This window comes from Aythya fuligula, chromosome 10 (genome assembly GCF_009819795.1).
Source record: "Aythya fuligula isolate bAytFul2 chromosome 10, bAytFul2.pri, whole genome shotgun sequence".
NCBI lineage: Eukaryota > Metazoa > Chordata > Aves > Anseriformes > Anatidae > Aythya > Aythya fuligula.
The window spans coordinates 21963555-21986994 of NC_045568.1; the positions used below are offsets into that span (position 1 = coordinate 21963555).

At 40.3% G+C, this 23440-nt stretch overlaps 2 protein-coding genes and 1 long non-coding RNA gene across 4 annotated transcripts; 1 reads left to right on the forward strand and 2 right to left on the reverse strand.

Moving 5' to 3' along the window:
• Nucleotides 1-145: 145 nt before the first annotated feature.
• Nucleotides 146-14570, forward strand: RBSN (rabenosyn, RAB effector). 2 transcript variants are annotated; one of them, XM_032193852.1, is made up of 11 exons: nucleotides 146-422; nucleotides 2097-2237; nucleotides 3997-4097; nucleotides 4757-4802; nucleotides 4915-5076; nucleotides 5971-6212; nucleotides 7071-7141; nucleotides 8844-8930; nucleotides 9432-9534; nucleotides 9919-9993; nucleotides 10931-14570. In XM_032193852.1, the coding sequence occupies exons 1-11, from the start codon at nucleotides 260-262 to the stop codon at nucleotides 12056-12058; spliced, it is 2319 nt and encodes a 772-aa protein (XP_032049743.1). In that variant the 5' UTR covers nucleotides 146-259; the 3' UTR covers nucleotides 12059-14570. The 2 variants fall into 2 exon arrangements, with proteins under 2 accessions (XP_032049743.1, XP_032049744.1); XM_032193853.1 differs by lacking the exon at nucleotides 146-422 and having other exon boundaries at nucleotides 2178-2233.
• Nucleotides 989-15592, reverse strand: LOC116492877. Its single transcript, XR_004253686.1, has 3 exons — nucleotides 15386-15592; nucleotides 5981-6149; nucleotides 989-1390 (listed from the first exon to the last, which is right to left on the reverse strand). It is a non-coding gene; the product is annotated as an uncharacterized LOC116492877 (long non-coding RNA).
• Nucleotides 15593-15782: 190 nt separating this feature from the next.
• MRPS25 (mitochondrial ribosomal protein S25) lies at nucleotides 15783-17076 on the reverse strand. The gene is made up of 4 exons (XM_032193854.1): nucleotides 16916-17076; nucleotides 16728-16834; nucleotides 16387-16474; nucleotides 15783-16168 (listed from the first exon to the last, which is right to left on the reverse strand). Exons 1-4 carry the CDS (start codon nucleotides 17047-17049, stop codon nucleotides 15976-15978), a joined length of 522 nt encoding a protein of 173 aa, XP_032049745.1. The 5' UTR covers nucleotides 17050-17076; the 3' UTR covers nucleotides 15783-15975.
• Nucleotides 17077-23440: the final 6364 nt, after the last annotated feature.

Consider the following 23440-nt stretch of genomic DNA (forward strand, 5'->3'; position numbering starts at 1 on the left):
GCGGGGCGGGGCGGGGCGGGGCGGGGCGGGGCCCTTCGGCCGTCGGCGCAGCCCCGCCCCTTGCGTGCCGCCTCCCGCGCCTGCGCGGTCCCGCCCCGCCGCGGCCCCTTCCGGCGCGCCAGTCCCGGCTCCCCCCGGCGGGCAGGGGAAGGCCGCGGGGGGCCCGTCCCCACGCCCCATCGCCCCGCGTCCCCCCGCTGCAGGACCCGCAGGACGATGTCGCCGCAGGGTCGCCGCTGAGCCGAGCCGAGCCGGCGCGATGGCGTGTGGCTGCCCGCCGCCCTTCGGGGACCCGGCGGAGGTGCGGGAGGGCTTCCTGTGCCCGCTGTGCCTGAAGGACCTCCGCGCGTTCCAGCAGCTGCAGGCGCACTACGAGGAGGAGCACTCGGGCGAGGACAGGGCCGTCAGGGCGCAGCTCCGAAGTAAGGGCGCGGCGCGGCGGGCGGCGGGCAGCGGCAGCCGCTCGGCCGCCGGGGCTGCGGGCTGCGGGGCCACGGCCTCGTCTGAGCGGGCCGGGGCCGGGCCGGGCCGGGCGCGGTTCCCGGCGCCGCGCCCCAACCTTCCCGGCGTGCGGGCACGGGCAGGGCCCCGCTCCCGCTTTGTTACTGGCTCGGGAGGCTGGCGGGTCTTGGCCTGGTGGGTGCTCGGTTGTTGGGCGTTTAGCGAGAGAACCCTCCGCTGTAAGGCAAGGGAATTCCCCAGCGTTAGTCAAAGGCCTTGCAGAACACGGCGGATCTCTGGTACTTGTCGGGTACCAGTTCATTCCTCCCTTGGTTGGACAGCAGCTAAAACTCTAGGGGATGGATAAGGAAGGGTGGCGGTGGGGAAGAGGTGGAGAAGGACTGGATGGTGGAGCTGGAGTAGATGCAGGGAGCGTTCCAGAGTTCTGCCGTGGACTACTGGCTTTTACTGATGTGTGAAAAATCCCTTTGTTACTCCTGTTAACTAAGGTACAACTTCCTCACCCCCCCCCCCCCCCCCCCCCCCCCCCCCCTTAGTACATAGTATTGCTTTACATGGAGGGAAGGATATGCAAAATATGGTGGTAGGTCTGTGTGTTCCATAAAGAAAGTCTTCACTGTTACTTTTTTCCCTGCTCTTGGAGATCAACGGTCATTACTTCAAAAGTCTCTTTTCTGAGGAAAGTTTGTGTTTTTAACAAGCCTACCTTAAGAGTAGCCCAACTGAGTATTTCTTAAGTCTTGAATTTGCTTTCCATCAGTCTGTTTACATCTCAGCTTTTAGCACTGTCTTTTTCTTGGAGAGTGGAGGTAGACTGGCCAGTACTGCAGTCACGTTCTCTTCATGGGCACGCCGCTGTAGTAAGTAGGTGAATTACAGATGCTTGCTTCAGTCGAGTGTTTAAGCCAAAACAACAACATGGTTTTCACTGTGATATGAAGAAAACAACAGCTTAGTCTTCCTAAGGTTTCCCAAATACTTCTTTTATTGAATATAAAATTCAATTGCATTCTGATTTTTTTTTGTTGTTCTAATTGAACTAATTCTTGAAGATAGAATATCCAGAGGAGAGTACAGATACAAGGGCAATAAAAATGCTCAAATTTCAATTTCCCAGTCTTATTTTTGGCCCAGGAGACTGCTCTCCTCTCACTAACATTTGTATGAAAATAATGCAGTGATCTGTTTTCTAATTTTTAAGTTATTTAGATGTACAAGCATATTGAAATTCTTAACTTGGACTTTGTGCAAAAAATACAAAGAAAGTGTTGAACACACTCAAAACCAAAACAAATCACTGGGAATTGAGAGAGAGTACATACGTGGTGTCCCAGTGTGCTGTGGCATGGGGTCCCACAATTCAATACGGTTTACTGTTTACAGTGATGTCCCTGAATGGAGTGCCTAAAACTACTGATCTGCTATTAGGACCTTAGGACTACTTTGACAGATAACAAAGAGCATTTAGTGTCACCTGTGACTCTGAACTAAGCTCTGGTTCTAAACAGGACGTGTTGACTTATCAAGAAAAAAGATTTGTGTTGAAAGATAGGGAGCATTCCATGCTGGTTTCACATGGCAAATACTGGGTAACTAACAGCCTCCTGTTTGGTATGTGGGTTTATCTTTTTCAGATCTCGTCCAGAAGGCCAAGAGAGCAAAGAAGAAACTACTGAAGCAAGAAGATGACAGAACTGATTCTGGATCTCAGGAACGATATGAATCATTCAGCTATGGTGGAGTAGATCCATACATGTGGGAGCCCCAAGAAGTAGGTAGGAGAGCTAGAGTGATACGCAGGGGGGTAACTCTGATTTTAATCTTTGCTGGGGAAATTGAACGGTTTTGCTGAAGCTGCATGGAATTGTCTGTATTGCACTTGATTTACTGTAGCATGGGGTTATGGCTTGCATATTGATTCTGTGCAGCCTGCCTACATTGTATGGGGGTGATGTGGAAAATGTGTGTGTGTGTGTGTGTTATAGAATCAAGACCCAAACCCCTTGAGAGCATGGTTAATTGTTATTTCAGCGTACCTGAGCTGTTGAGTTTTGCTGGATATATATAGCACTGTTCATCTAGCTTTGAGGTGTTCTGCATGCATCTTGTAGCTTTTAACAAAACAGATAATTTTCTGATTAATAAGCTATTGCTATATTAAATCTCTGCCTTTTGGGTTACTGTTAAAGTAGATGTTAGCTTATATGCCTGACAAAATGCCTCTCCCCTGATTTAAACTTTTTCAACTATTTCTTTGAATTTGAGGTATAGGTAATCTCACATTAAAAAGAGGTTTAAATTAATCAAACAAAAATAAAACAACTGTGGCTATAGATTTAAACTTTGCAAAAGTTAACTAATATGTTGACTGAGCCATTAATTACAAATACTGTTACTGGAAATTGCCTTTTACTATTGCAGAAATTTATGGTTGTTTTCAGGGAGAGGAGACAGCACTGTCTCTTGTGGGTCCTGGGAGTTTTCCTGTGCTGCTGGCAGATGAGGACTTTGCCCTTTGAGTCTGAGTTCTGTAGATCATTGTACTTTTGACTTCATACCATGATTGCTGCTGAAATAGTCAAAATTAGTAGCTAAGAATAAACTTAAGCAATGAATTAACAGAAGGTTTCTGATCAGAGTGGGGAATATGAACCTTAAGGATTTCAGAATAGGATTTGGTGGATTTGTGAAAGGGGTCCTGTAATGTCTTCAAAACAGATTGAATTCAGTTAGCCAGAGGGGCTTTCCCATTCCTATGAATTCGGCTATGGAGGGTTTTTTACATATTTCATTAGAATGAGGAAGTGACATTATCCTTTGTTTAGTTAGTGTCAAAGAGCAACATCTGCTTTTGTGTTCTACCAGTCAGAAGAAAGATAACTTATATTTTGTCTGTGTCTTTGATTTTTCAATATCTGGTTTATGTTATTAAGAAAACGATTAAAACTTAAACCCAATTTTGTTGAGAATGAATTGTGTATTTCTTAAATAGATGCTTTATTGATTTTCTGTGTACTTGGTGATGACATTTCTGTAAATCTGAACTGTGATTGAGGATTTTGTTCAGACCTCTGAAAGTGAGAAGGATGATCAAAAATCTGAAAGCGAAGGTGCTGTTGTGTAGACCTCAAATATTCACTGGACGTGCATCTTGGCTTTGTTCCAGATACAGTCAGGAAATAATGGCAGCTGGTTTTGAGAAAAGTGCTAGCTGATAATAGCTTGCCAAATATAACTGAGGGATGGAGATAAATAATAATAATATTGTAGATGTTCTCTTTTAATGTAGTGTTCTTAGTTGTTGTTTTTTTTTTAAAGTAGAAATAAAACACCATTAATTAGGCTTTAATCCACACGTTTTATGTGGAACAGAACCACAAAAACTTAGGATACTAATGTTGTTAAAATGCCATTTGAACATGAGAAATAAATGGTGAAAAAGAAGGGATAGCTGCTTTTCGAGAGGCATTTATATGTATTTAAATCCATGTAAAACACCTAGGTGACTCTGAAAACTTTCTGCTCTCTCCCAAGGTGCTATGAGAAGCCATCTTTCTGATTTTAAGAAACACCGAGCAGCCAGGATTGATCACTATGTAGTTGAAGTCAATAAGTTAATAATCAGGTTAGAAAAGGTAATTTTTCTGCTTTTTTTTTTTTTTTAATATTCTAGTCTCTTAAATGTTTCCTAGACATGTAGTCATGTTTTAGTGTGAAGGGTGCCCATTTATGCAGCAGTGCACTTTTTAAAGGATAGTAAATTATGACTCTTTACAAGTGACTGTTCTTTTTTTTATCCTTATGTAGTTTGGTCTGACTCTGTACTGCACACATGAATTCTGTTTCTATGCAGCGTTTCCAAACTGAAAATGCTGCTTTCATGTACTTAAGAACCATCTGTTTTTTTCCTGTATGTTTTCTCCATCTTTTACCTTACAAAGTTTCTCCCTAACATTTGTCAGGATTTTTCCAGCTCGTCATTCAGCAAAGTCCACCACTGACATCTGATTTATTTGCATTTTTACTTGCAATAATGTTGGATGATCTGAGAATTATGTCCAAATGCTCTGACTGGAGCAGATTTGGCAGTAATTGTTTAGCACTACTTGTCTGAATATGGCATTAGAAACAATCAGGAAGGGTGCAGGAATCTGATGTGAAACAGGCTTTTAAAAATGGCAGACTTTTCCTGTTGGGATGGGATGGGGGGTTAGGAGGTTGTGGAGTTCTTGCCTTTTTTTTTTTTTCTTACAAAAGTTCAGTTTTCTTGAATTTGTTGTTTGTCTTCTACTAGCTTACATCGTTTGACAGAGCAAATACAGAGTCCGCTAAAATAAGAGGTTGGTATGAGCTTACCTCAGACTACTTGCTGCTATAGTTTACCAGCAAAGGAATTAACTGAATGAATATCTTACATTGTGTGTATTCCTCCCCCTCTCCACCTGATTGTAGCTATAGAGAAGTCTGTTGTGCCTTGGGTCAATGATCAGGATGTTCCATTCTGCCCAGACTGTGGCAGTAAGTTCAGTATTCGAAATCGACGTCACCATTGCCGCCTTTGTGGGTCCATTATGTGCAAGAAGTGCATGGAACTTGTCAGTCTTCCTTTGGCAAGTAAGTGCAGTGGGTAGTGTTAATTCCTCCTTTCCTTATCTCACTCAGTGTGCTAATGGCATCCTGGCTTTTTGCAACAAGAAAACAAGCTTAATATTCTGTTTGTGTGGGAAACTCATTCTTCAGTGTGTCAGTCAGTTCCATGCAGACACTTGTCTGCAAAACAGAGTAAGAATGATTTTTATATTCTTTGTCTCTGTTCCTTCTTCAGATTGGGAAGCGTTACAAAATGCTGAAAAAGTTACTAGAATATACTAGTACATAATATTACTAGATGTGGCATATTCCAAAATTGTACTGAGTACCATAGCTCTGGAGGTATAAATTTTTGGAGTTATAACTCTAGAAGTTCTTGACATTTAACTACCATGGATATTTCAAATCTTGACCACGATTATCCAAATGTTGACATCAAGGGAACTCATCCACAAGCCCCTTTTAAGAAGCACTTTCAACTTTAGTTTCCTTTCTTATCTAGAGAGGAAACTATTTTCTGTGGAAATAAATGATGTTAATTGGGATCTTCAGAGAGTTCAAGCACAAAAATAAGTACAGCATTAACATTGCTGTTTTCCACACACTGTTTTGTAACTATGCAAGGTCCAACGTTCAACTCAGAAACATTCTCACATTATCCTAGGCATAAAGAATGTAAGTGGTTCCCAGTAGAGTGCTCTCTAGATGCTTTTAGAATAGAGCAGGATCTTACAGTGAATACTGAAATTCTGACTTGTAGATCTGGTTGTCATGGGTTCCTTGCATGTCTTTCTTTTTCAAGACAGTTTTCTACTATTCTTGGTAATAGTAGCTTCAGTTAAAAGTGCAATTAATTTGTGTTGGTAAAATCTGTTGGCCTCTCCAATCAATGTAAAATTACCTGTATATAACTTTTAGGCAAACTCACCAGTGCCAGCAAAGAGGCCTTGAGTTCTCATACTAGTCCAAGCTCTTCACCTAATAGCGTCCATGGCTCCCGCCGTGGCAGCATTAGCAGCATAAGCAGTGTAAGCTCAGTTCTGGATGAGAAGGATGATGACCGAATCCGTTGTTGTCAGCACTGCAAAGACACCCTGCTGAAAAGAGAACAACAGATTGATGAGAGAGAATACACTCCAGAGATTGTGAAACTCTATGAGGTAAAATGAAGCTACTTGCTGCTTTCATAGTCAGTATATATACCTACAGTTGTTGCTACTTGGTTTCTAGCTTGTTCTCTCATGTCCAAGCTCGTTATGGCTTAGTATTTGCCTGTGTACAGATAGACTGTAATGGTTGTTGATGCCACATAGAAAAATCTGAAATGATGGAGCCAGGTGCCATGTAGTACTTATATCCCATGATAACTTAAACCCTCATTTTAAGGCACAGCTTTATTCTCTGCATCTGAAACTAACAGTTCTGTGTTGCCTCTCTTAAAATTGTGAACTATGTCAACTGGGATTCCTCCAAACAGTCCTTATTAAACCAGTGATGTGCTGTGCGCTTTGTTAATGGGCTGCACTGGAACTGTACAACCTCATGTTGTCAGCACTCTGTCCTCACACTGGTGGGAATTACTTCTTGGAACCATCTAAATTGACCAAGTGTATGGCTGGAACTTTTATGTTCAAATATGCTTTGATAGCAGGTACTGACAGTCACTGGGTATTCAATCCAGTCTGTAAACCTTTCTCCCAGTCCCAAGGTTAGTATTAATGGGACTTTCTGTTGATGCTCTCTATGAAGAAACTAAGACTAGAATTTACCTAAGTTTCCCATCAGAATAGCTTCTGAATTCAAGTTCACCTTGCAGGGGTACAGAGATTCTCTCTCTGTTCATGACCATGGCATCTGTATTCTGAGGACAGCCGAAGGGCGCTGTGATCCTTAATAGCCCAAGGGCTTTCATCACTGTTAGCTGGGGGTGTGCATAGGCACATTGAAAGGCTTATGTCAGCATGTGCTTACATCTGTGTTTTGACGTGAGTTCTTTTATACACTTTGTTTTAAATAAGAAACTCCGACTCTGTATGGAGAAGGTTGACCAGAAGGCACCAGAATATATAAAGATGGCAGAATCGCTAAAGTAAGCCCTATTTGCTAATTTTGTTTATGAATATATGCATTTTTATGCAACTGTAAGAATGAGAAGTAGTAAAGAAGTGGTGTGCTAAGGCTACAAGATTGTGTAGGTCATAAGAAAGTACTCAAAAAAAAAAAAAAAATCTAGGCAAATACCTGTCCAAACCCCATGTTAATTAATGGAATAGATTATTAAAGCTGATGAGTGCCATCCCTGTGATCTATTACTAATTAGCATATGACTTATTATTAATTCCAGACTTTTGGTGCATCATTTGGGTGCCTGGATTTTTGGGTTTCTTCCCACAAATTTGTATTTAAAAATAATAAAAAAGTAATAAATGCTAGGGTTAGCCTTTCAACTTGTAGAATGGGATAAGTTCTATAGTTTTATCAGTCTTAAATACAGCTTCTGATTTAAGCATAGTCAGAATTTAATGTTATAGAACTGAATATAATTAGGACTTACATTACTTACGTCCTTAAGTGTAATGACCTGCTGAAAGACTTGCCATACTGAATGAATGTAATATAAGCCTGCCACATGTGCTTAATATATGAAATGTAATAGAGTAGTGAAGACTAGAGGGAAAAACATTACATTTCTTGGCTATAAAAAAGTCACTTTTGCCATTTCTGGTATTGCTGAAATTGATGGATTTCAAGGAGCTTATAGGGCAAAGAAGGAAGCTGTACAGCAAATTTCTGGAAGTTGTTCCAAAGGAGATGTGAAGTGGGGTGTTGTTTTTTTTCTTTAATCTTTTAAAAATTTGTACTACTTAAAATATTTTTTTAATAACATACTGGAAATTCCAGAGAATTAGCAGTATGCACAAATGCATACGTTATGTATACTGTGCTGACTTGGACCTTGATACCTTCCCAAATTACAATGTTTGATCACCTCATAAAGAGCACTAGGATCTCCCCTCAAAAGGATTGTAACAACAATCACATTTTGCATTTCTTTAAACCCTTACAAAACCTTTGTTTTGTTTTCCCTACTTGACTTGTTACACTAAGGATTTTGCATTGCATACTTCATTCTGACTAGTACTGAGTCCTGAAAAGTTATTTTTGAGTGCATGATTGTTATTTTGTGTATCTGAGATATAAAAGGAGAGGGAAGCTTAGAAACTGGTGAAGAGTCTTCCCTGTTAAATGTTAATTTGTTTTCTCAATAAATATGGGATTCTAGTGATTGGATATCCGTGTAGATGCAGTCAGTTGCTAGCATCTTAAGTATGACACTCATGCGGGGTTGTAGCCTTCTGCTTTCTGACAAACGTAAGCAGAGAGAGCTATTTTAGTGGTATAGTTGCTTATTCATTTTGTTTCATTTCTTTTCTGCACCCAGTGGCCTGGAAAAAAAAAAAAACAGAATAAATGTATTTGTTAGGTTCTGTATATCTTAGATATTATTGATAGTGGGATTCTTCTTGTATTAAAATCCAATTTCTCCTGTGAGTGTAAATAATAAAATCATAAATAAAATGATCTACTAAATCTTCATGTTGATAAGTTGATTATCACTTTCCACTTCTGTCAGAACAAAAAGGCTTTAAAACACAGTGAGCTCAAAATAAAAGCCTTTTAAAGGATTGACTATCCTTACAGTTGTTGACATCTCCTTGGGATAACTTCCTGCATTGTATTTATTATTAGCTTGATGCATGGCTTACAATAAAGTTGTATCTATTTCTTAGTGCCGGGGAGACGACTTACAATCTTGAACATGCAAATGACTTGAGAGTGGAGATTCAAAGAGTATATGAATTTATAGATGCCTTAAGGTAAAGGAAGTGTACACGCGCTGTCTCTTGCTTTCTCTCATGTGCATCATAACAATAAAGAAAAGCAGGATATATTTTTTTTCCTCTTCCAATACAGCTTGTGCTGGATATCCTTCTGTAATGACTTTTCTGTAGTTTTTCTTATCCTCAGCTGTTGGGGCCTACATTTCTGTAACATCTACCTGCTTATTCATAGTCAACTTGTCTGCTCAGTTGTAATGAGGATGTTGAAAGGTAGATGCTGTTCCTGTGCACTATCCAGCTCTACTTCCTTTTCCAACCATACATTCCTCTGTAGTGAAAATAGCTTAAGTGCAGAGGAGACAAATAGAGGCATAGGGTTTTTGTGTTTTTTAAGTGTTACAATTTGTAATATCTAGAATGGCTTATCTAAAAGAACATTGGAAAATGTTAATTTGATATTGTCTGCCTCATTTTCTGTTGTATTTTCCTTGGCCCTTGTTTTTGAACTGATGAGATTGTACATTTGCTTTGATTCAGTAAGAAGATTTTGAATCTAGGCTTGCATGAAGAGCCCCAACCTCATCCTAAAACACTACAGCTTCAGAGAATGATAAGATACTCGGCTACACTTTTTGTTCAGGTAAATTAAACATATGAGCTAAATTTGTTTTATGTAGTGTTCTCTTCTTTGCTAGGCATCCCTGTGGTTTAAAACTATTTTAACAGAATGTTTAGTTCTGTGGATTTTTCTGTAGTTCCACTGAATCGATAGTGTAGTCAGAGCAGTATTGTGTTCAGGGGCTTAAGAGATCTTTGCTTTGTCTCTGGTGGAGGTTGAGCCTAGCTAGCGGTATAGTTAAGGCAGCCACGATATGCTCAGGCTTGCAGCAGTAACTATAGTGTAGAAGTCCCTCTTATTTGTCTGTGTTCTGTTGGTGGTATTTCTATATTCAAGGAAAAAAAAAATCCTAAAAAATTGGCTGAACGCCTGCAAGTAAAACTAAGTATTTCAATTTTTTCCCAGGAAAAACTGCTTGGCCTAATGTCCCTGCCAACCAAAGATCAGTATGAAGAACTGAAGAAGAGAAGACTACATATGGTAAGACAGGTTAAGATCTGTATTGGTATGAGGGCCTCCTTCAAAGTCTTAAAGACATGCACAATTATTTACAACTCAGAGTTAATCTTAACGTATTAGTACCTCTGTGTGTATGAATGAATAGCTGTCCTTAACACTGAACTTCAAAAAAATTTTTTTGGTGATCATTCTGTGTCCATTTTCAGGGATTTGTGTAATACAGTCATCTTATTTCTACCCAGAACAGAGAGACAGAGGTCAGTACCAAGAGCTGGGTACTTCTAGAAAGCAGCAGTGACTTGCTTACTTTTGCTGTTGCTCTGCAGTACTGCAACAGAAGGCCTTTAGGTATCTTAGCTTATGTGGATTTTCAAATTGTGTTCTGGAGTTCATTTGCACAAGTAGAATTCGGAGACTTCTTTAGGTGGTTAAAAAATAATCAAGAATAAGGATGCATCTTCAGAGAGGTTTGGGATTTATTTCTTTTCCAGTTAGGAGGGAGAACATCACTAAATGTAAAATAAACCAACTTTATGTTGAGGTAGAAGTTGAGAAACAAAAATCATTGCATTCCAAAAGCTAGTATCATCAGTGATCTTTAACACTGGTGCTCTATTACAGAAGTACCTGCTATAGTTGACTGTGATACAGTTACTGTACAAATCAGTTTGAGGCCACTCTTTGGACAGCTGGATTAGGCATTTTCTGCTTTATGTATAGCACTGTCACTGCTCTCAAGTTTGTACAGGCAGATATGAAGGGATATTAAGTACCTTCACAAATAAACTGAAGGGAAGCATCTAGGTAATATTACGAAAACGACCATTTTCTGCAGAGTAAGCAAAAATGGAACTGATCTGTTTGTGACAGCAGTGTCTAAGGTAGATAAAGCCTAACTTTTTGTACCTATGGATATTAAAATAAATCGTGGTGTTCTCTCCCTACATGTTTGTTTTAGGCGGCTCTTGAAGCACACAGAAGACAAGAGGAAAAGCAGAAGGATTCAACTTCCAGATCTGTAGCTGCAGTTAACGGTGATGCAAGTAACCTAAAAAAAGGAACAGTCAGGAAATCTGAAGGCTGGTTACCTACGTCTAGCGTATCTCGACAATGTGAGATAGCAGACCCACTTCTTCAGCAGATTGACAACATCACATCCTTTATTAAGCAAGCAAAAGCAGCTAATCGGCTAGATGAGGTCCGTATGTTGCAAGAGAACCTGAGGCAGCTTCAGGATGAATATGATCAACAACAAACTCTGAAAGCTATTGAGCTTTCTAAAAAACAGGCAGAAGAGGAAGAGATGCAGAGGGAGGAACTTCAGGTCCTTTGTGAAAAAGAATGGGAAAGAGAACACCACAAATTCATGTCTCAACATTCAAGGACACACTCCTTAGACTTCAGAGAAGTCAAGCAGCATCAGCATGAAGTTACAAAAGAGAATCAGAACTTGATAGCACATGGATTGGATTTGGATATTACTCAGATGAAAGGGAACCCAAGTTCTGAAACTACTGCTGTTCAACAGCTGCCAGCTAAAGATAACTTTATCTTTCCAGTCAAACCCCAGAACGTTCCACAGCACGACAAAGACCAAAATAGGGCAGCCTGTCTAAACCCCTTTGAAGATGAAACAGATACCCCTCTGTCAGAGGAAGATCCTGCTAACCCATTTGCCAAAGACATTTCTCCACTGATCTCTTTCTCTAACGCTATTGTACAAAGTGATAAAAAAGAATATAATCCATTTGAGAATGAGGAGGATGAACAAACTAATGGAGCATCTGTCAGTACTTCAAACCCCTTTGAAGAGGATGAAAATCCATGTCAAAAGTCTGGGGGGAATTCTGGGAATCCATTTGAAGAGGGATCTTCGACCAATCCCTTTGAAGTGGAGGATGGCAATGAGATCTCAGAAGAGGAGGCTATAGAGGAGGAACTGCTTCTCCAACAGATAGATAATATCAAAGCCTATATATTTGATGCCAAACATAGTGGGCGAATGGATGAGGTGGAGGTACTGACAGAGAACTTGAAGGAATTGAAGTACACCTTAGCAAAACAAAAGGAGAAATCCAACTGTTGAAGCAGTAGTAGGGCTGTGTAATAATTACTTCATGTCCGCTGTTAAAGATGGGAAAGTAGAACAGATAAATGGGAGTACAGGTTACAAGAGGGAATTGGGAGAATCTTGTGGGATTTTTTTTACGCACTTTCAGATATGTATTTCCACTACTACTCAGCCTTGAAGAAAGAAAATTGAGGAATGCTGCTAGTCTTGAACACTTATACTAAGAAATTTTTACAATAACTTGTTACAACCCTCTCAGTGGTAATTGGTCTTATATTGTGTATTTTGGTCAAAAGAGTTAGGTGTTAACAGGGAACTACAACTTGGAAATGGTTTCAGGGTTGATTCGTCATCTTTCCTCCTTTCTCTTGTGTTTCTGTACTAGATGTATTATTGGTTTTTCAAGCGGCACTCCAACAAAAGAGATGAAAATGTTTCTAAAATGCGTGCATCTTTTGATAATGGCACAGTACAAGTGTTACAGGCTAGCCTAATTGCCCTAATGGAATTACAGGAAAGGGCTGTTGAAAGGCTGCTGTGATTCTTTGAGATACAGAATACACAGGCTGCAGATCAATTTTGTGCAATGCTAATACATAAAAGGGATTTTAAGACTATGAGGAAAAACTTTGTAACTGATCTTAACATGAGTAACTTTTAAAAAGTGTTCACAAAAATTCATGAGTAAAATTTGGGTGCTGCCCTTTCATCATTTCTAATTTCCCAGTTACTCTAGGCACAAATTGCAGTGTAAGAGAGAAAGCTGAACTGGCTTCAGAGACCTACCTGTGTGGGAATGAATACCTAAATACTCGCTCACAGGGAGAAGTATGTCAGGCTAGCACAAGCTACAGTTTTAAAGGTGACCCTGCAATTCCTAACTATATCGTGGAACTTGTATATTCCTTTATGTCTTCTGGGTAACGGAATGATCATGTTTCTTTTATCTGTAAGACTGGAACCCTCTTCATAGCATTCAGAGAACAGAAGTTCTGTTTATAATGGAGAGCTGAAGTGCCACTAAACTGGAATTCAGTGAAAACTGGGCTGTGATGGTGCCAAATAGCAGGTCCTATCTTATACTTGATTCCCATCAAAAGAAATTAAGAGAATCAGGCACATCTGTCTTAAATAAGAAGCTCCAGATTGGAGTCTTGGTGTGAACCTGTGACGTGGGGGAGGGCTAGGGGATGGCCAGCACCTGTGGTGCAGGGAGGCTTAATGCTGGCTTCTGAAGATACTGACACTGAAATGTAGAATCATTCACTGTTAAGTCAGCATGTATCTTTGCAAAAGACTGTGCCTCAGCTGCTTTGATTTTTGCCTTTGAGATGCAGAGGTTCATCGTCACGCATTGGTGTTTGAAAAGGTGGTTGGGAGGAGTTAGTCAAAAGGGTGTATTTAACTAAAGCTGAAATAGAGGAAATTGGGCAGATTGCACTGTATGGCACTAATAATGGTGGGCTTACACAAGTGCAGTTGTATGGACCAGGACACTTTTACCTATGTCTCCAATAACATGAATAGCATTGCTATAATGTGAACATCACGTAATGTTTCTGAGACACACATATAATCATGCTACCTAAACAGCAAGAACCCTACTTTTACTTTCTTGTAAACATGTGGAGGTATGGACTTGTAGAACTTCTGTTTCAAACTAACAAAACATATCCTCAGTAACACTAGTAAATGATCAAAATAACTTAGAGCAGCCACTTGAAGAACATAGCTGTTCTTCTACTGTAGTATAAATCTGAGTTTGAAAGGTGTGCAGAATGGGTTGTTGTAAGACCCTGAGGGTGTATATTTAGGTGTTTTATTATTGTTGATTGAGTCCCTAAGTGTTACTTTGCACCAAATGAAATAAAGAACAAAGGATTCTGAAAGGCTGTAAAGTAGCACAACCTAAGTGCGCTGTGGCACTACATTTAGGAAGGCAGCAAGATAAAGAGACACATTAAGATAGTTAAACTTTATCCCCCTTTATACACAGAATTGTTTTTAAAGTAGTAGTATAAGGTAACTGTTTAAGACAGACTAGTTTGTGAGTCAAGAGGACTGCTCCCTGCACTGCAACCCAGAACTTCTTTTGATATTGATGCAAAAAGAATGTTTCAGTGGTTTCAGCTTTTGCTTTTAGAAGTGGTTTTTCCTTGTTGTAACTATCTTGCATTCTTTGTATTTTCAGTCTAATACACTAATAAAGTATCCTTATTGTATATGTAACAACATATTTTTACAAGCAGGTAACAGACTAGCATACCTCATAATCAGTGTCAGTGTTAAATGTGACTAGCGATCTGATACTAAAGTCATCTCTAATGTGAAGACATTCACTGGTATTTGGATTTTGGTATTTGCTGGTATTTGGATTGCTGTAAGGCTCACAAGGCACAACAAAATGAAGACTCATAACCACAAAGCTAAATAAATAACTTGCATTGACATTTGTTAAAATTGCATGCACTACTCTGTATGAAAACTTTGTAAACAGAGATAAAATAAACATTTATTTTGTGCTGTATTTGCCCTTGATGATTTTTAGAGGTTGCTCATTCACATAGGTGTGAAATTTTGTATTCAACCACCTGCTCAGAAATACTAGTGTATGTGCAAATTACTGCAGAAATAGATAATCCTAGCTTAATGGCATATGCAACGATGTAATTCAAAGCAATGTAGTACTATCTATCATGTATTTATATACTATTATAGGTACACTGTAATTGTTCGGTGAGGCAGAAGCTACTCTGACCATGCTCACGGTCCAGGAGCAGCTGAAGGAAAATCAGTTACAGAGCAGCAGCACTGGCCTCTGAAGCATAATGAACTTGCTGACAAGAATTACCTGGAAGCCAAAGTTTCTAGCTATGCTTCTCCCTTGCATGTGGGTTTTTCGTTTCAGCATGTACTTTCAGCTGGGAGTACATTATCTGGCTGTCTTCAGTTAGTACAAGCTGGAAATGGGTGGGAACATTTGAAATGTTCTGAAAGTCTGTGAAACCCTGTTCTGCTTCAAGAGAAATCAACTTTTACCCCCAGTTTCTCTGTATCAAAGCAAACATGATCTTGGGGACTGCATCAGGCAAAATCCTGCCAGGAGGCTGCGTGATCCTTCCCCATAGAACCAGTAAGTACTACTGCTGCTCCACAGCTGGAGTTCTGGCTCCCATTCTGGGCTTCCCAGTACAAGAGAGACTTGGAGCTACTGGTTAGAGTCCAAAGAGCCACTAAGAGGGTTAAGGGCTGGAACCATCTCTCTTGCAAAGAAAGGCTTAGAGCCTAAAGAGGAGAAAGCACGTGGGGGGGAGGAAGAATTTTATCAATGTATATAAATACCTGAAGAGAACGTTCAAGGATGGTAGTGTCTTCTCAGTGATGCCCAGTGCAAAGGCAAGAGGCAATGGGCACAAACTGGAACACAGGAACAGATCCCTTTGAATATCAGAAAAGACATCTGCTGTGAGGGTGATGGAGTTCTTGTGTAGGTTGTCCAAGAGGTTGTGGAGTCTTCCTTCAAGATCATCAAAGACTATCAGCCTGTTCTAGGTGTCCCTGCTGGAGGAGATGGCCTCCAGAGGTCCCTTCCACCATCAGCCATTCTGTGAATCTGCTATTTTTGCTACAACCTTTTATCTGTAGGCATGAGTACAAAACATATAGCTCTGGTCAGTTTTCCTTCTTGCTTTCACACAGCTTTGACTGCAATGCTTTGTAAAACTGGCACAACAAAAGCTGCTTTTTTAACTTACATTTATTTAATATTTTTTATTTTAATTATTCTAGTTGTAGCTAGAAGAATTATGGGACAAGAATGTCAGTATCACACCAACTTGCTTGTTCCTGTTTCCAGGACGTTTTAACCCTTGTCTCTCACTGAAGCACCTTGATCACCCAGCCCTGAGGAAGCAACTGCATGGCTTGAGGTTTCAGGCTGATGCTTCATTTTTCAAAGCAGCTTTATATTTTCCTCTCATCTCTTTGGGTAGTGGCACAAAGGCAGGGCAGGGAACTTGGCCTTCAATTTCACACATGCACTCTCGCAGATGATACTTCTTGGGCCCAAAAGTTGCTGGATGTGATAGCTTTTTTCTTTCTCTTTCCTCTTTTTCAAGTGTTTCTCTAGAAAAAGAGATTCATTTGTTACCATCAGAAGCCTGAATGGCAGCCTTTCCTGTCCCTTCCCTACACACAGTTTTCCAGAAGGATGGTTTTACCTGGTTAAATTTGCCAATTTATTTGGGAAAAAAAAATCCTACATACTTGACCAGTTTGTAGGGACCGTATTATGACGTGTGCTACATCCTATGACGTGAGTACATTGGCGTATTGTTACTTACTTGCTTTTCCCCAGGATTTTTTTAATGTGCTCAGTTATCTCCTTGTTGGTTTTATCTTCCACGTCAACCAAAACTTGTTCTCCGCTGTCTGTTAAAAACAAATCAGGCAGAAGCTGGCGTTCCCGTAGCCCCTTCCCTGCCCACCACATGCAATTTCACGGCGCCTACAAAGAGCGCACTCTAAAAGCACGAAGCCAAAAGGATGCATAAAGCCCGCTGCCCCGCGGCAGTGAGTGCCGATGCGCGGCGCCCAGCAGGCCCCGCCAAGCCACGGCCCCGCAGGCGGCGCTCGCTGGGGGCCCCGGGAGGCTCCCGGCGGGGCCCGGCCCGGCGCCACCTACCCAGGTAGAAGCGGAGGAAGGGCGAGGGGGTCATGTTCCTGAAGAGCATGATCTGCACCCAGGGGTTCTTGTACTGGATCTGGGGGACGTTGAAGAACACAAACTTTCTAGAAGGAGGGCGGAGAAATCAGCCACGGGTCCGGCGGGGACGCGGCCGAGGCGCGCTGCCGCCGCAGCCCCAGGCTCACCTGGCGCCCTCGCTCAGCTCCCCCGCCGTGTTGTAGTTCACCGTCATCACCTTCACCGCGCTCTTGAAGATGACGTCGCCCTGGCTGAGGTACTGCAGCGTCCGCCGCACGGGGAAGCGGCCCTTCATCGGCATGGCGCCGCCGCGGCCGGAAGGGCGGGAGGCACCGCCCCCTGCGCGCGGGCGGGGCCTGGGGGGGGCGGTGCCGCGGCCGCTCCCGCGGAGGGCCGGGGGGCGGCCGCCGCTCGGGGCTCGGCCGGCGCCGGGGCCCGCGAGCCCTCTCCCCGCGCGGGGCGCAGCTGGCGGACCGGCCGACGGCTGCCGGGAGCGCGGGCGGGCCGGGCCCCAGGCGCTGCCCCGCGCGAGGCCGCCCCCGGCTCCCCCGGCCGGGCGCGGTGCAGCGGGAGGCGGGGAGCACGGGCCGGCCGGCTGACAGGCAGCGCGAGGCAGGAGACGGACTAAAACGAAAAACAGACGGGGCTGCCCCCCCTCTCCCCGGGAAAACAGAACAAAGGATAACCACAACCGCTTCCCACTCCATTTCTGGCGTTTGCCTTCTTAGTAACATCGTACCTCGACGGAAAAGACGTTTCAAAACACGCTAGGGGCAAGGGTTTTCTTTTTTTCTTTTGGTCACTAACACTTTATAAGAAATATAAAAAACAATTAAATTAATACATTTGGCATGGCATGGTTGAATGTGTATTTTTGTTTGCAACAAGCCCTACTGCTCTGCCAAACGTCAACAAAAAAAATGCCGGCCTGCACGCGTAAGTTTACAGGCAGTGTACACAGAGTGCTCCACACCGTTCCAGCACCACACCCTGCCCCTGACCAGGAGCACGCCTCCGAGCGGCGTAGTTCTGTTTCTACAAACTCAATAGTCAGAGGATGAACTTGTTCAGCTTAAGGGACAAGACCTCATACTTCAGAGGAGGCTCCTAACTGAAAATTACCTGTTCACCACGTTTGCATGTATATTTCTTTTATTTTAAGCACCTAGGCTTGACAACTGAAGCCTAAAATCATTTTAGCCTCATTTTTGCTAAATGAAAATCGCTGAAGCTGTAGAGTTCCTGATTGCAGAAAACAAGAACTGAAATTAACCATCTTCTGTATAAAAATAGATGTAAAAGATGTGGTGCATCTCAACCACATCATAAATAACATTAAGGATGTGTTTACCAGTTGGAAGAGTTCAATTTCATTGTCTTTGCTATAAAGCGTGTTTGAAGGGAACTAAAATCCAACACACACTACCCTAATTTAAAATTCAGGGAGCAGAAAGCAAGTAACAGATGAGAGTAGTATCTGTTAATAGCTATTTTCTCCATTAAAAAAAAAAAAAAAAAAAAAAGAGAGAAATGCAGAAAGCTGAAGAAGATGAACTAAAGCTTTTAGGAAAAAGTCCTTCTCAGCTTGATCACAGTGAAGGGAAATTTCTGTTCCTATTGAGTACTGGGCTTAGACACCTAATATTTAAGAAATTCAGTGAACTTATGAATAAAAATCAAGAATGCATTTTTATCTGTAATTCACTTTAATAGTATAAACCTCATTTAGGTAGTAGTATTAAGCCACAACAATATAATGCCACATTTAAACAGCATTTAATAAAATGCATAAGCTAAATCATGCACTGCAATACTCTATATACAAACACAACAATGCAAATTCCTCTTCATGACTGAAGACATTGATTAGATATAAAATTCAGATTAAAAAAATCATGCTATTATTTTAATATGCTATTACACATACAATGTTGATTCCACAAAAGTAGCTGTGATAAATGAGTAACTCTTGTGAGGTTTGAATCTGAAATTAAAATATAATAGCATAAACAATTGCTTACTATCCCCTAGAAAGCAGAGACCTCCAGAAAATATCTCAAGGAATTAAAATTAGATAATTCCTTTTATAAAAATGGGATTTTTATTTTTTTATTTTTTTATAAGAAATCAGAGCTCCCTGGTAAGCCTATGCCAAACAGATACAACACTTACACAATGTGCAGTTTCTCAGTTACAAATCTGAACACTGGCTTGCAATGTATTTTAGAGTACGGATTAATTATGAAAAAATATTCCCACATTTTACCTTAATTCAATTTATGATAAAACATATGTAAGCAGTGTTTCCTTCTTAAAGAATTCCCTTTTAATTGAAATTCATTCGATCTTACTTTCAACCCAAAGCCATAGAAAATATATTAAAATGGACCTGTGCCTTCTTGTCATTTATCTAAAATCATTAAAAAATGATGTACAAGAAGCTGATTATTCAGGGGCGTTAGATACCTGGCAATAGGTGTGTTTCTTAGACTTTTGCTTTCTGACATCAAATAGAGAAAGTTGATTTCACGTTACACAGTTTCTGTAGAATATAACAACATAGCACCACTTAAATTTGAGTGTATGTTGCCCTTCAGAATAAAAACAACTCAAAACTTATATAAAACAAGTTCACAGTTTTAAAATATGCTCTTTTTATAAATCCACAATTGATTTATTTATTCTTTTTTTTTAAACAGATTCAGTCCAGATCAATACCTCAATCCACTTCCTAATCTTTAAGATTTTACTGCAGCACAATGACACGAACAGACATTCAGGTTTCCATTCAGCCCTTAAGGAGGAAAGCAAACATTATTCAAACCACACTGATTGTCATGACACCAATGAAGGACCATCTGTCACAGAAATTCCTGCCATTAACTTAGTTTTCCTGCTGAACATCTCAGAAAAATGGCTTGAAATATTAAAGAATGATGTTTTACAGGTTCTATATTTAAAACAAATGCATACAAACAAATGGTTTCTAACAATATATTAAGAAACAAGAGAACATTCTTAGCATTCTTCATAGCAGAGATTTTACACGCAGAGGGCCTGACTTTGAACGAAGCTTGTGCTTTACTTTAAGCATGCAAGAAACTCCCATTATTTTAATCAGTGTCTGCTCATCTGCTCAAAGTTAAACACGCACAAGTCTTCACCACGTTGAGCCTACAAGGTGGAAATATATGCCCAGAAAATTCCACTTCACCTTTTCAATACAAGACATGCTGAACTACTCTAAGCAGTTTGTAAATTTTTTATTATTGTTATTTTTACTAATATTAATATAATTACTTCTCTATGTTTTCTATCCAAGTTCAAGTCATCAGAAGGGAAAAAGTACAAGAACAACTTACATTTTGATAATTTAAGTAGCTGAGTACTCCCTACAAGTAATACACTGTCTTATTGCAAGTCTATTCATTAATGCTCCATGTGCCCATCTCCCACTGTGAATGAGGGAAACTTGACACAGACACTAAGATCTGAAACTGCAGTCTGCAGAAAAGGACAGGACATGAAAATGGACATTAGCTTTGGCAACTAAACTAACTACCTTTGTTTAGTTTAAGCTAGACAAAAAACAATACCTTTGGAAAGTGAATACACAATTGAAGTGGACTGTGAAAATCCAATAAATCCAATGTTTTTATGTTTGCTAAGAAACAAACTGTGACCTCCCTCTTACTTCATTACCACTATGTGTAATTGCTTCTTTGAACAGATGATATAGCCTTTGTTAATTAAGTTTAGTTTCATGTTATCATTATCGTAATATGTGTTTATTTTTTAAGTGGCATCCATTGCATCCTGTTGTGTGTGCTACAGTTCAATGATAAAGGCAATTTGGTTTTCTTTCACTTAGCTACACCTGAAGACTTGAAACAATCTCTTAACAAGTCTCACTGTGGAAACAAACTTCACAAAAAAAAAAACAACACAAAAAACATTTTTCAGAAAGCTGACAGAGAATGAGTGAGCATATACTGAAATGTGAAAGTACTTTCTTTCTAACCTTTTTATTCGTACATTTATTTTTAACAGACATTTTAGGTTCTATTTACTCTTCACTGGCTGACCTCACTCATCAAACATAAAAATGTAAAGGGAAAAATGTGAAAGACACAAGCTTCACTGAATTAATTTGTCAGTACTGAAAAGAAAATACCACATTCACCTGCTTTGGCAGTGGGGGTTGGACCCAGTGATCTCTTGAGGTCCCTTCCAACCCCTACAATTCCGTGATATTCAAGCTGGGTTTAGAAAAAGGTGCAAAGCACTGAAATCATGGGGATTTACCTGCTTAAGCCAGGTTTAGTTTGTGCTAAGAAATGACAGCTAAGAAGCTCTGGGTTAGAAAATGAATGAAAAGTTTAACATAAAGAATATCATGAATACATGGCTACATATCTGTACATATATACATACACTGCACACTTTATATACACTGTACATCATGTATTTAGACAGATATAAACATATACATTCATACACACATACATACAACTATGTACATAGGCATTAGCTGCTTGATTGAGTTTTAGTATTGAACATGAAGAAATGCACACCGGTGGGAGGCACAAAGTAAAGATGTGTAAAATAAATTCTTTAAAAAAGAGAGGAAGAAGAATGGCATGAATTTAACAATACACTATTTTCAAAGCATTCACGTAACTCAAGAGATAAAACAGACCGTGGGAATCATGGAACATTATGACAGTATTATCTGTGATGAACTTAGCATGATTTCACAACAAAAACCCAGTAATAAGGTAACTCTGGGGCTTAACGTTTTCCAAGCCTAATATATTTAGACTTACAGTATTTAAACTTTATGAAAAAAATTATTTTAGCTGCACCGTTGGTACAATGTTCTAATTATTTTTTTTTTAGTACAAATTATTTCCCATATAATGTTGATAATATTAATGGGAGCAGAAGTAGGATTGTATCATTATCTAACAATAGGGCTTACGGCATCTTCAGTCAAACAATAAGCCTGAACTTAATTCTGGAGACTTTACTGATAAACGACTCAGCAACTTCAGAATTAGAAGGTGCAAAAAGCAAATGCATTTGCTCCCCTTTACTGCCCTCTTTTGTTAATTTTCATATAAAGCCTTTTTTTTTTTTTTTTTTTGAGTTGCTTTCTGACATTCAAAAGTTCAGTAGAAGCTGACAATTTGTCCTTCCTCTGCCCCCTTATGCTCGTCTAAGGGGTGAAACATGGCCTCATTTTGCTGATTCCACCTGGATATATGGAGGTATCAGGCCTGCAGATGTTGTGTGCTGCTGCCACAACAGGCCCATGTTTATCATCAGAGCAAGCCATCACAACAGCTGTAACGTTGTTGTATGGCAAGAATGACAAACTACTGGGACAGATGGGAACCTACTTGTTCGCCTGATGTTTCTGCTTTTTCACTTGTGGCAACAGCAGAAGAAAAAAAGAATCAACCTGCCAGCTTTTGTGCTCTGAAGAATAAACAAAGGAGAGGGGAGAGATATCAAATAGAAATGTATTTATTTATTTATTTGCTAGGGGTGTGATCCTGTACGTATTTACTGGTGGACCTGTTCTTTCCTCACTAAGCAGTGTTCAAATGACTGTGCACTTACATGTACATCATTTATAGGCATCTGAAGAAAACTACAGTTAGCAGCAGTTAAAGCCAAGAACAACTACAATGTTTCACTTTTATTTTATAGGGGCCTTAAATGTTGTGGAACTGAGCAATGATTCTATCACAACTCAGAGTTTAGTTTTTTGAAACACTTGCTGGAAGCGTATGTCTGACTGACCTACCAGTTCTACTGCTCACATCACTCAACTGAAACAGGGCCCCCTCAATGGTACTGTTATTGCAGAAAGCTGCTTTGATCACTGCTTCTTTACTACAGTCTTCAGCCTAATAAATTCCTTTTTATTGGCTAAACTATATTCCTGATGTCCTTTCTACTCGTACTGTTTAGTGCTTTTTAAAATTATCGCTTGCTTATTAAACAATAGGTAATTGGGGAAGAATCCCAACTATCCTCTTAATTGGAATGGACAGGGAAACGCACTAGCATCTTCAGTATCTTGAATGAACTCATTTGGGAACCTGTAATAATCCTGTGTATTACACATAACAATGGAAAACACTGAAGTGTTTCACAGTCTCTACCAAAGAAGTGGCACCCTCAGGAGACTGATTTGGCCTGGAAGCTGAGCCCTGACTTGTTTTCCCTGTTACACCTTAGAATATGCCCTTTGCTGAAGGGTACTATAATGAGAACGCAGAGGCAGCTGTTTTCAGCATAGAAATCTCAAATCAGTGCTATTCACTGGAGGCCTTAGGGCTGCCCAAAGGGCCAAGTACTTCAGAAATGACAGCAAAAAGATTTAGTAACTGATACTAAGTAATCACCAGTGACCAACAATAGTTTCCCATCTTCCCATTTCAGAGTACTCTGAAATCTGAGCCTTTTTAATAACATAACATTTTATGGCAGCTAAAATAGAGGATTGTTTGAAGGATTTCTCTTAAAATTATTGGAGATGATTATTTCCCTCTCTACCAGTTTCACACCAGAATAGCTCCACTGGCACCAAAAGCATTGTATTTAATTTACAACAAATGTAAATCGGCAGAGAAACATGACTTTTGCGTCTGGTCTTAGTCCTGCATCCCATTAGTTCAATG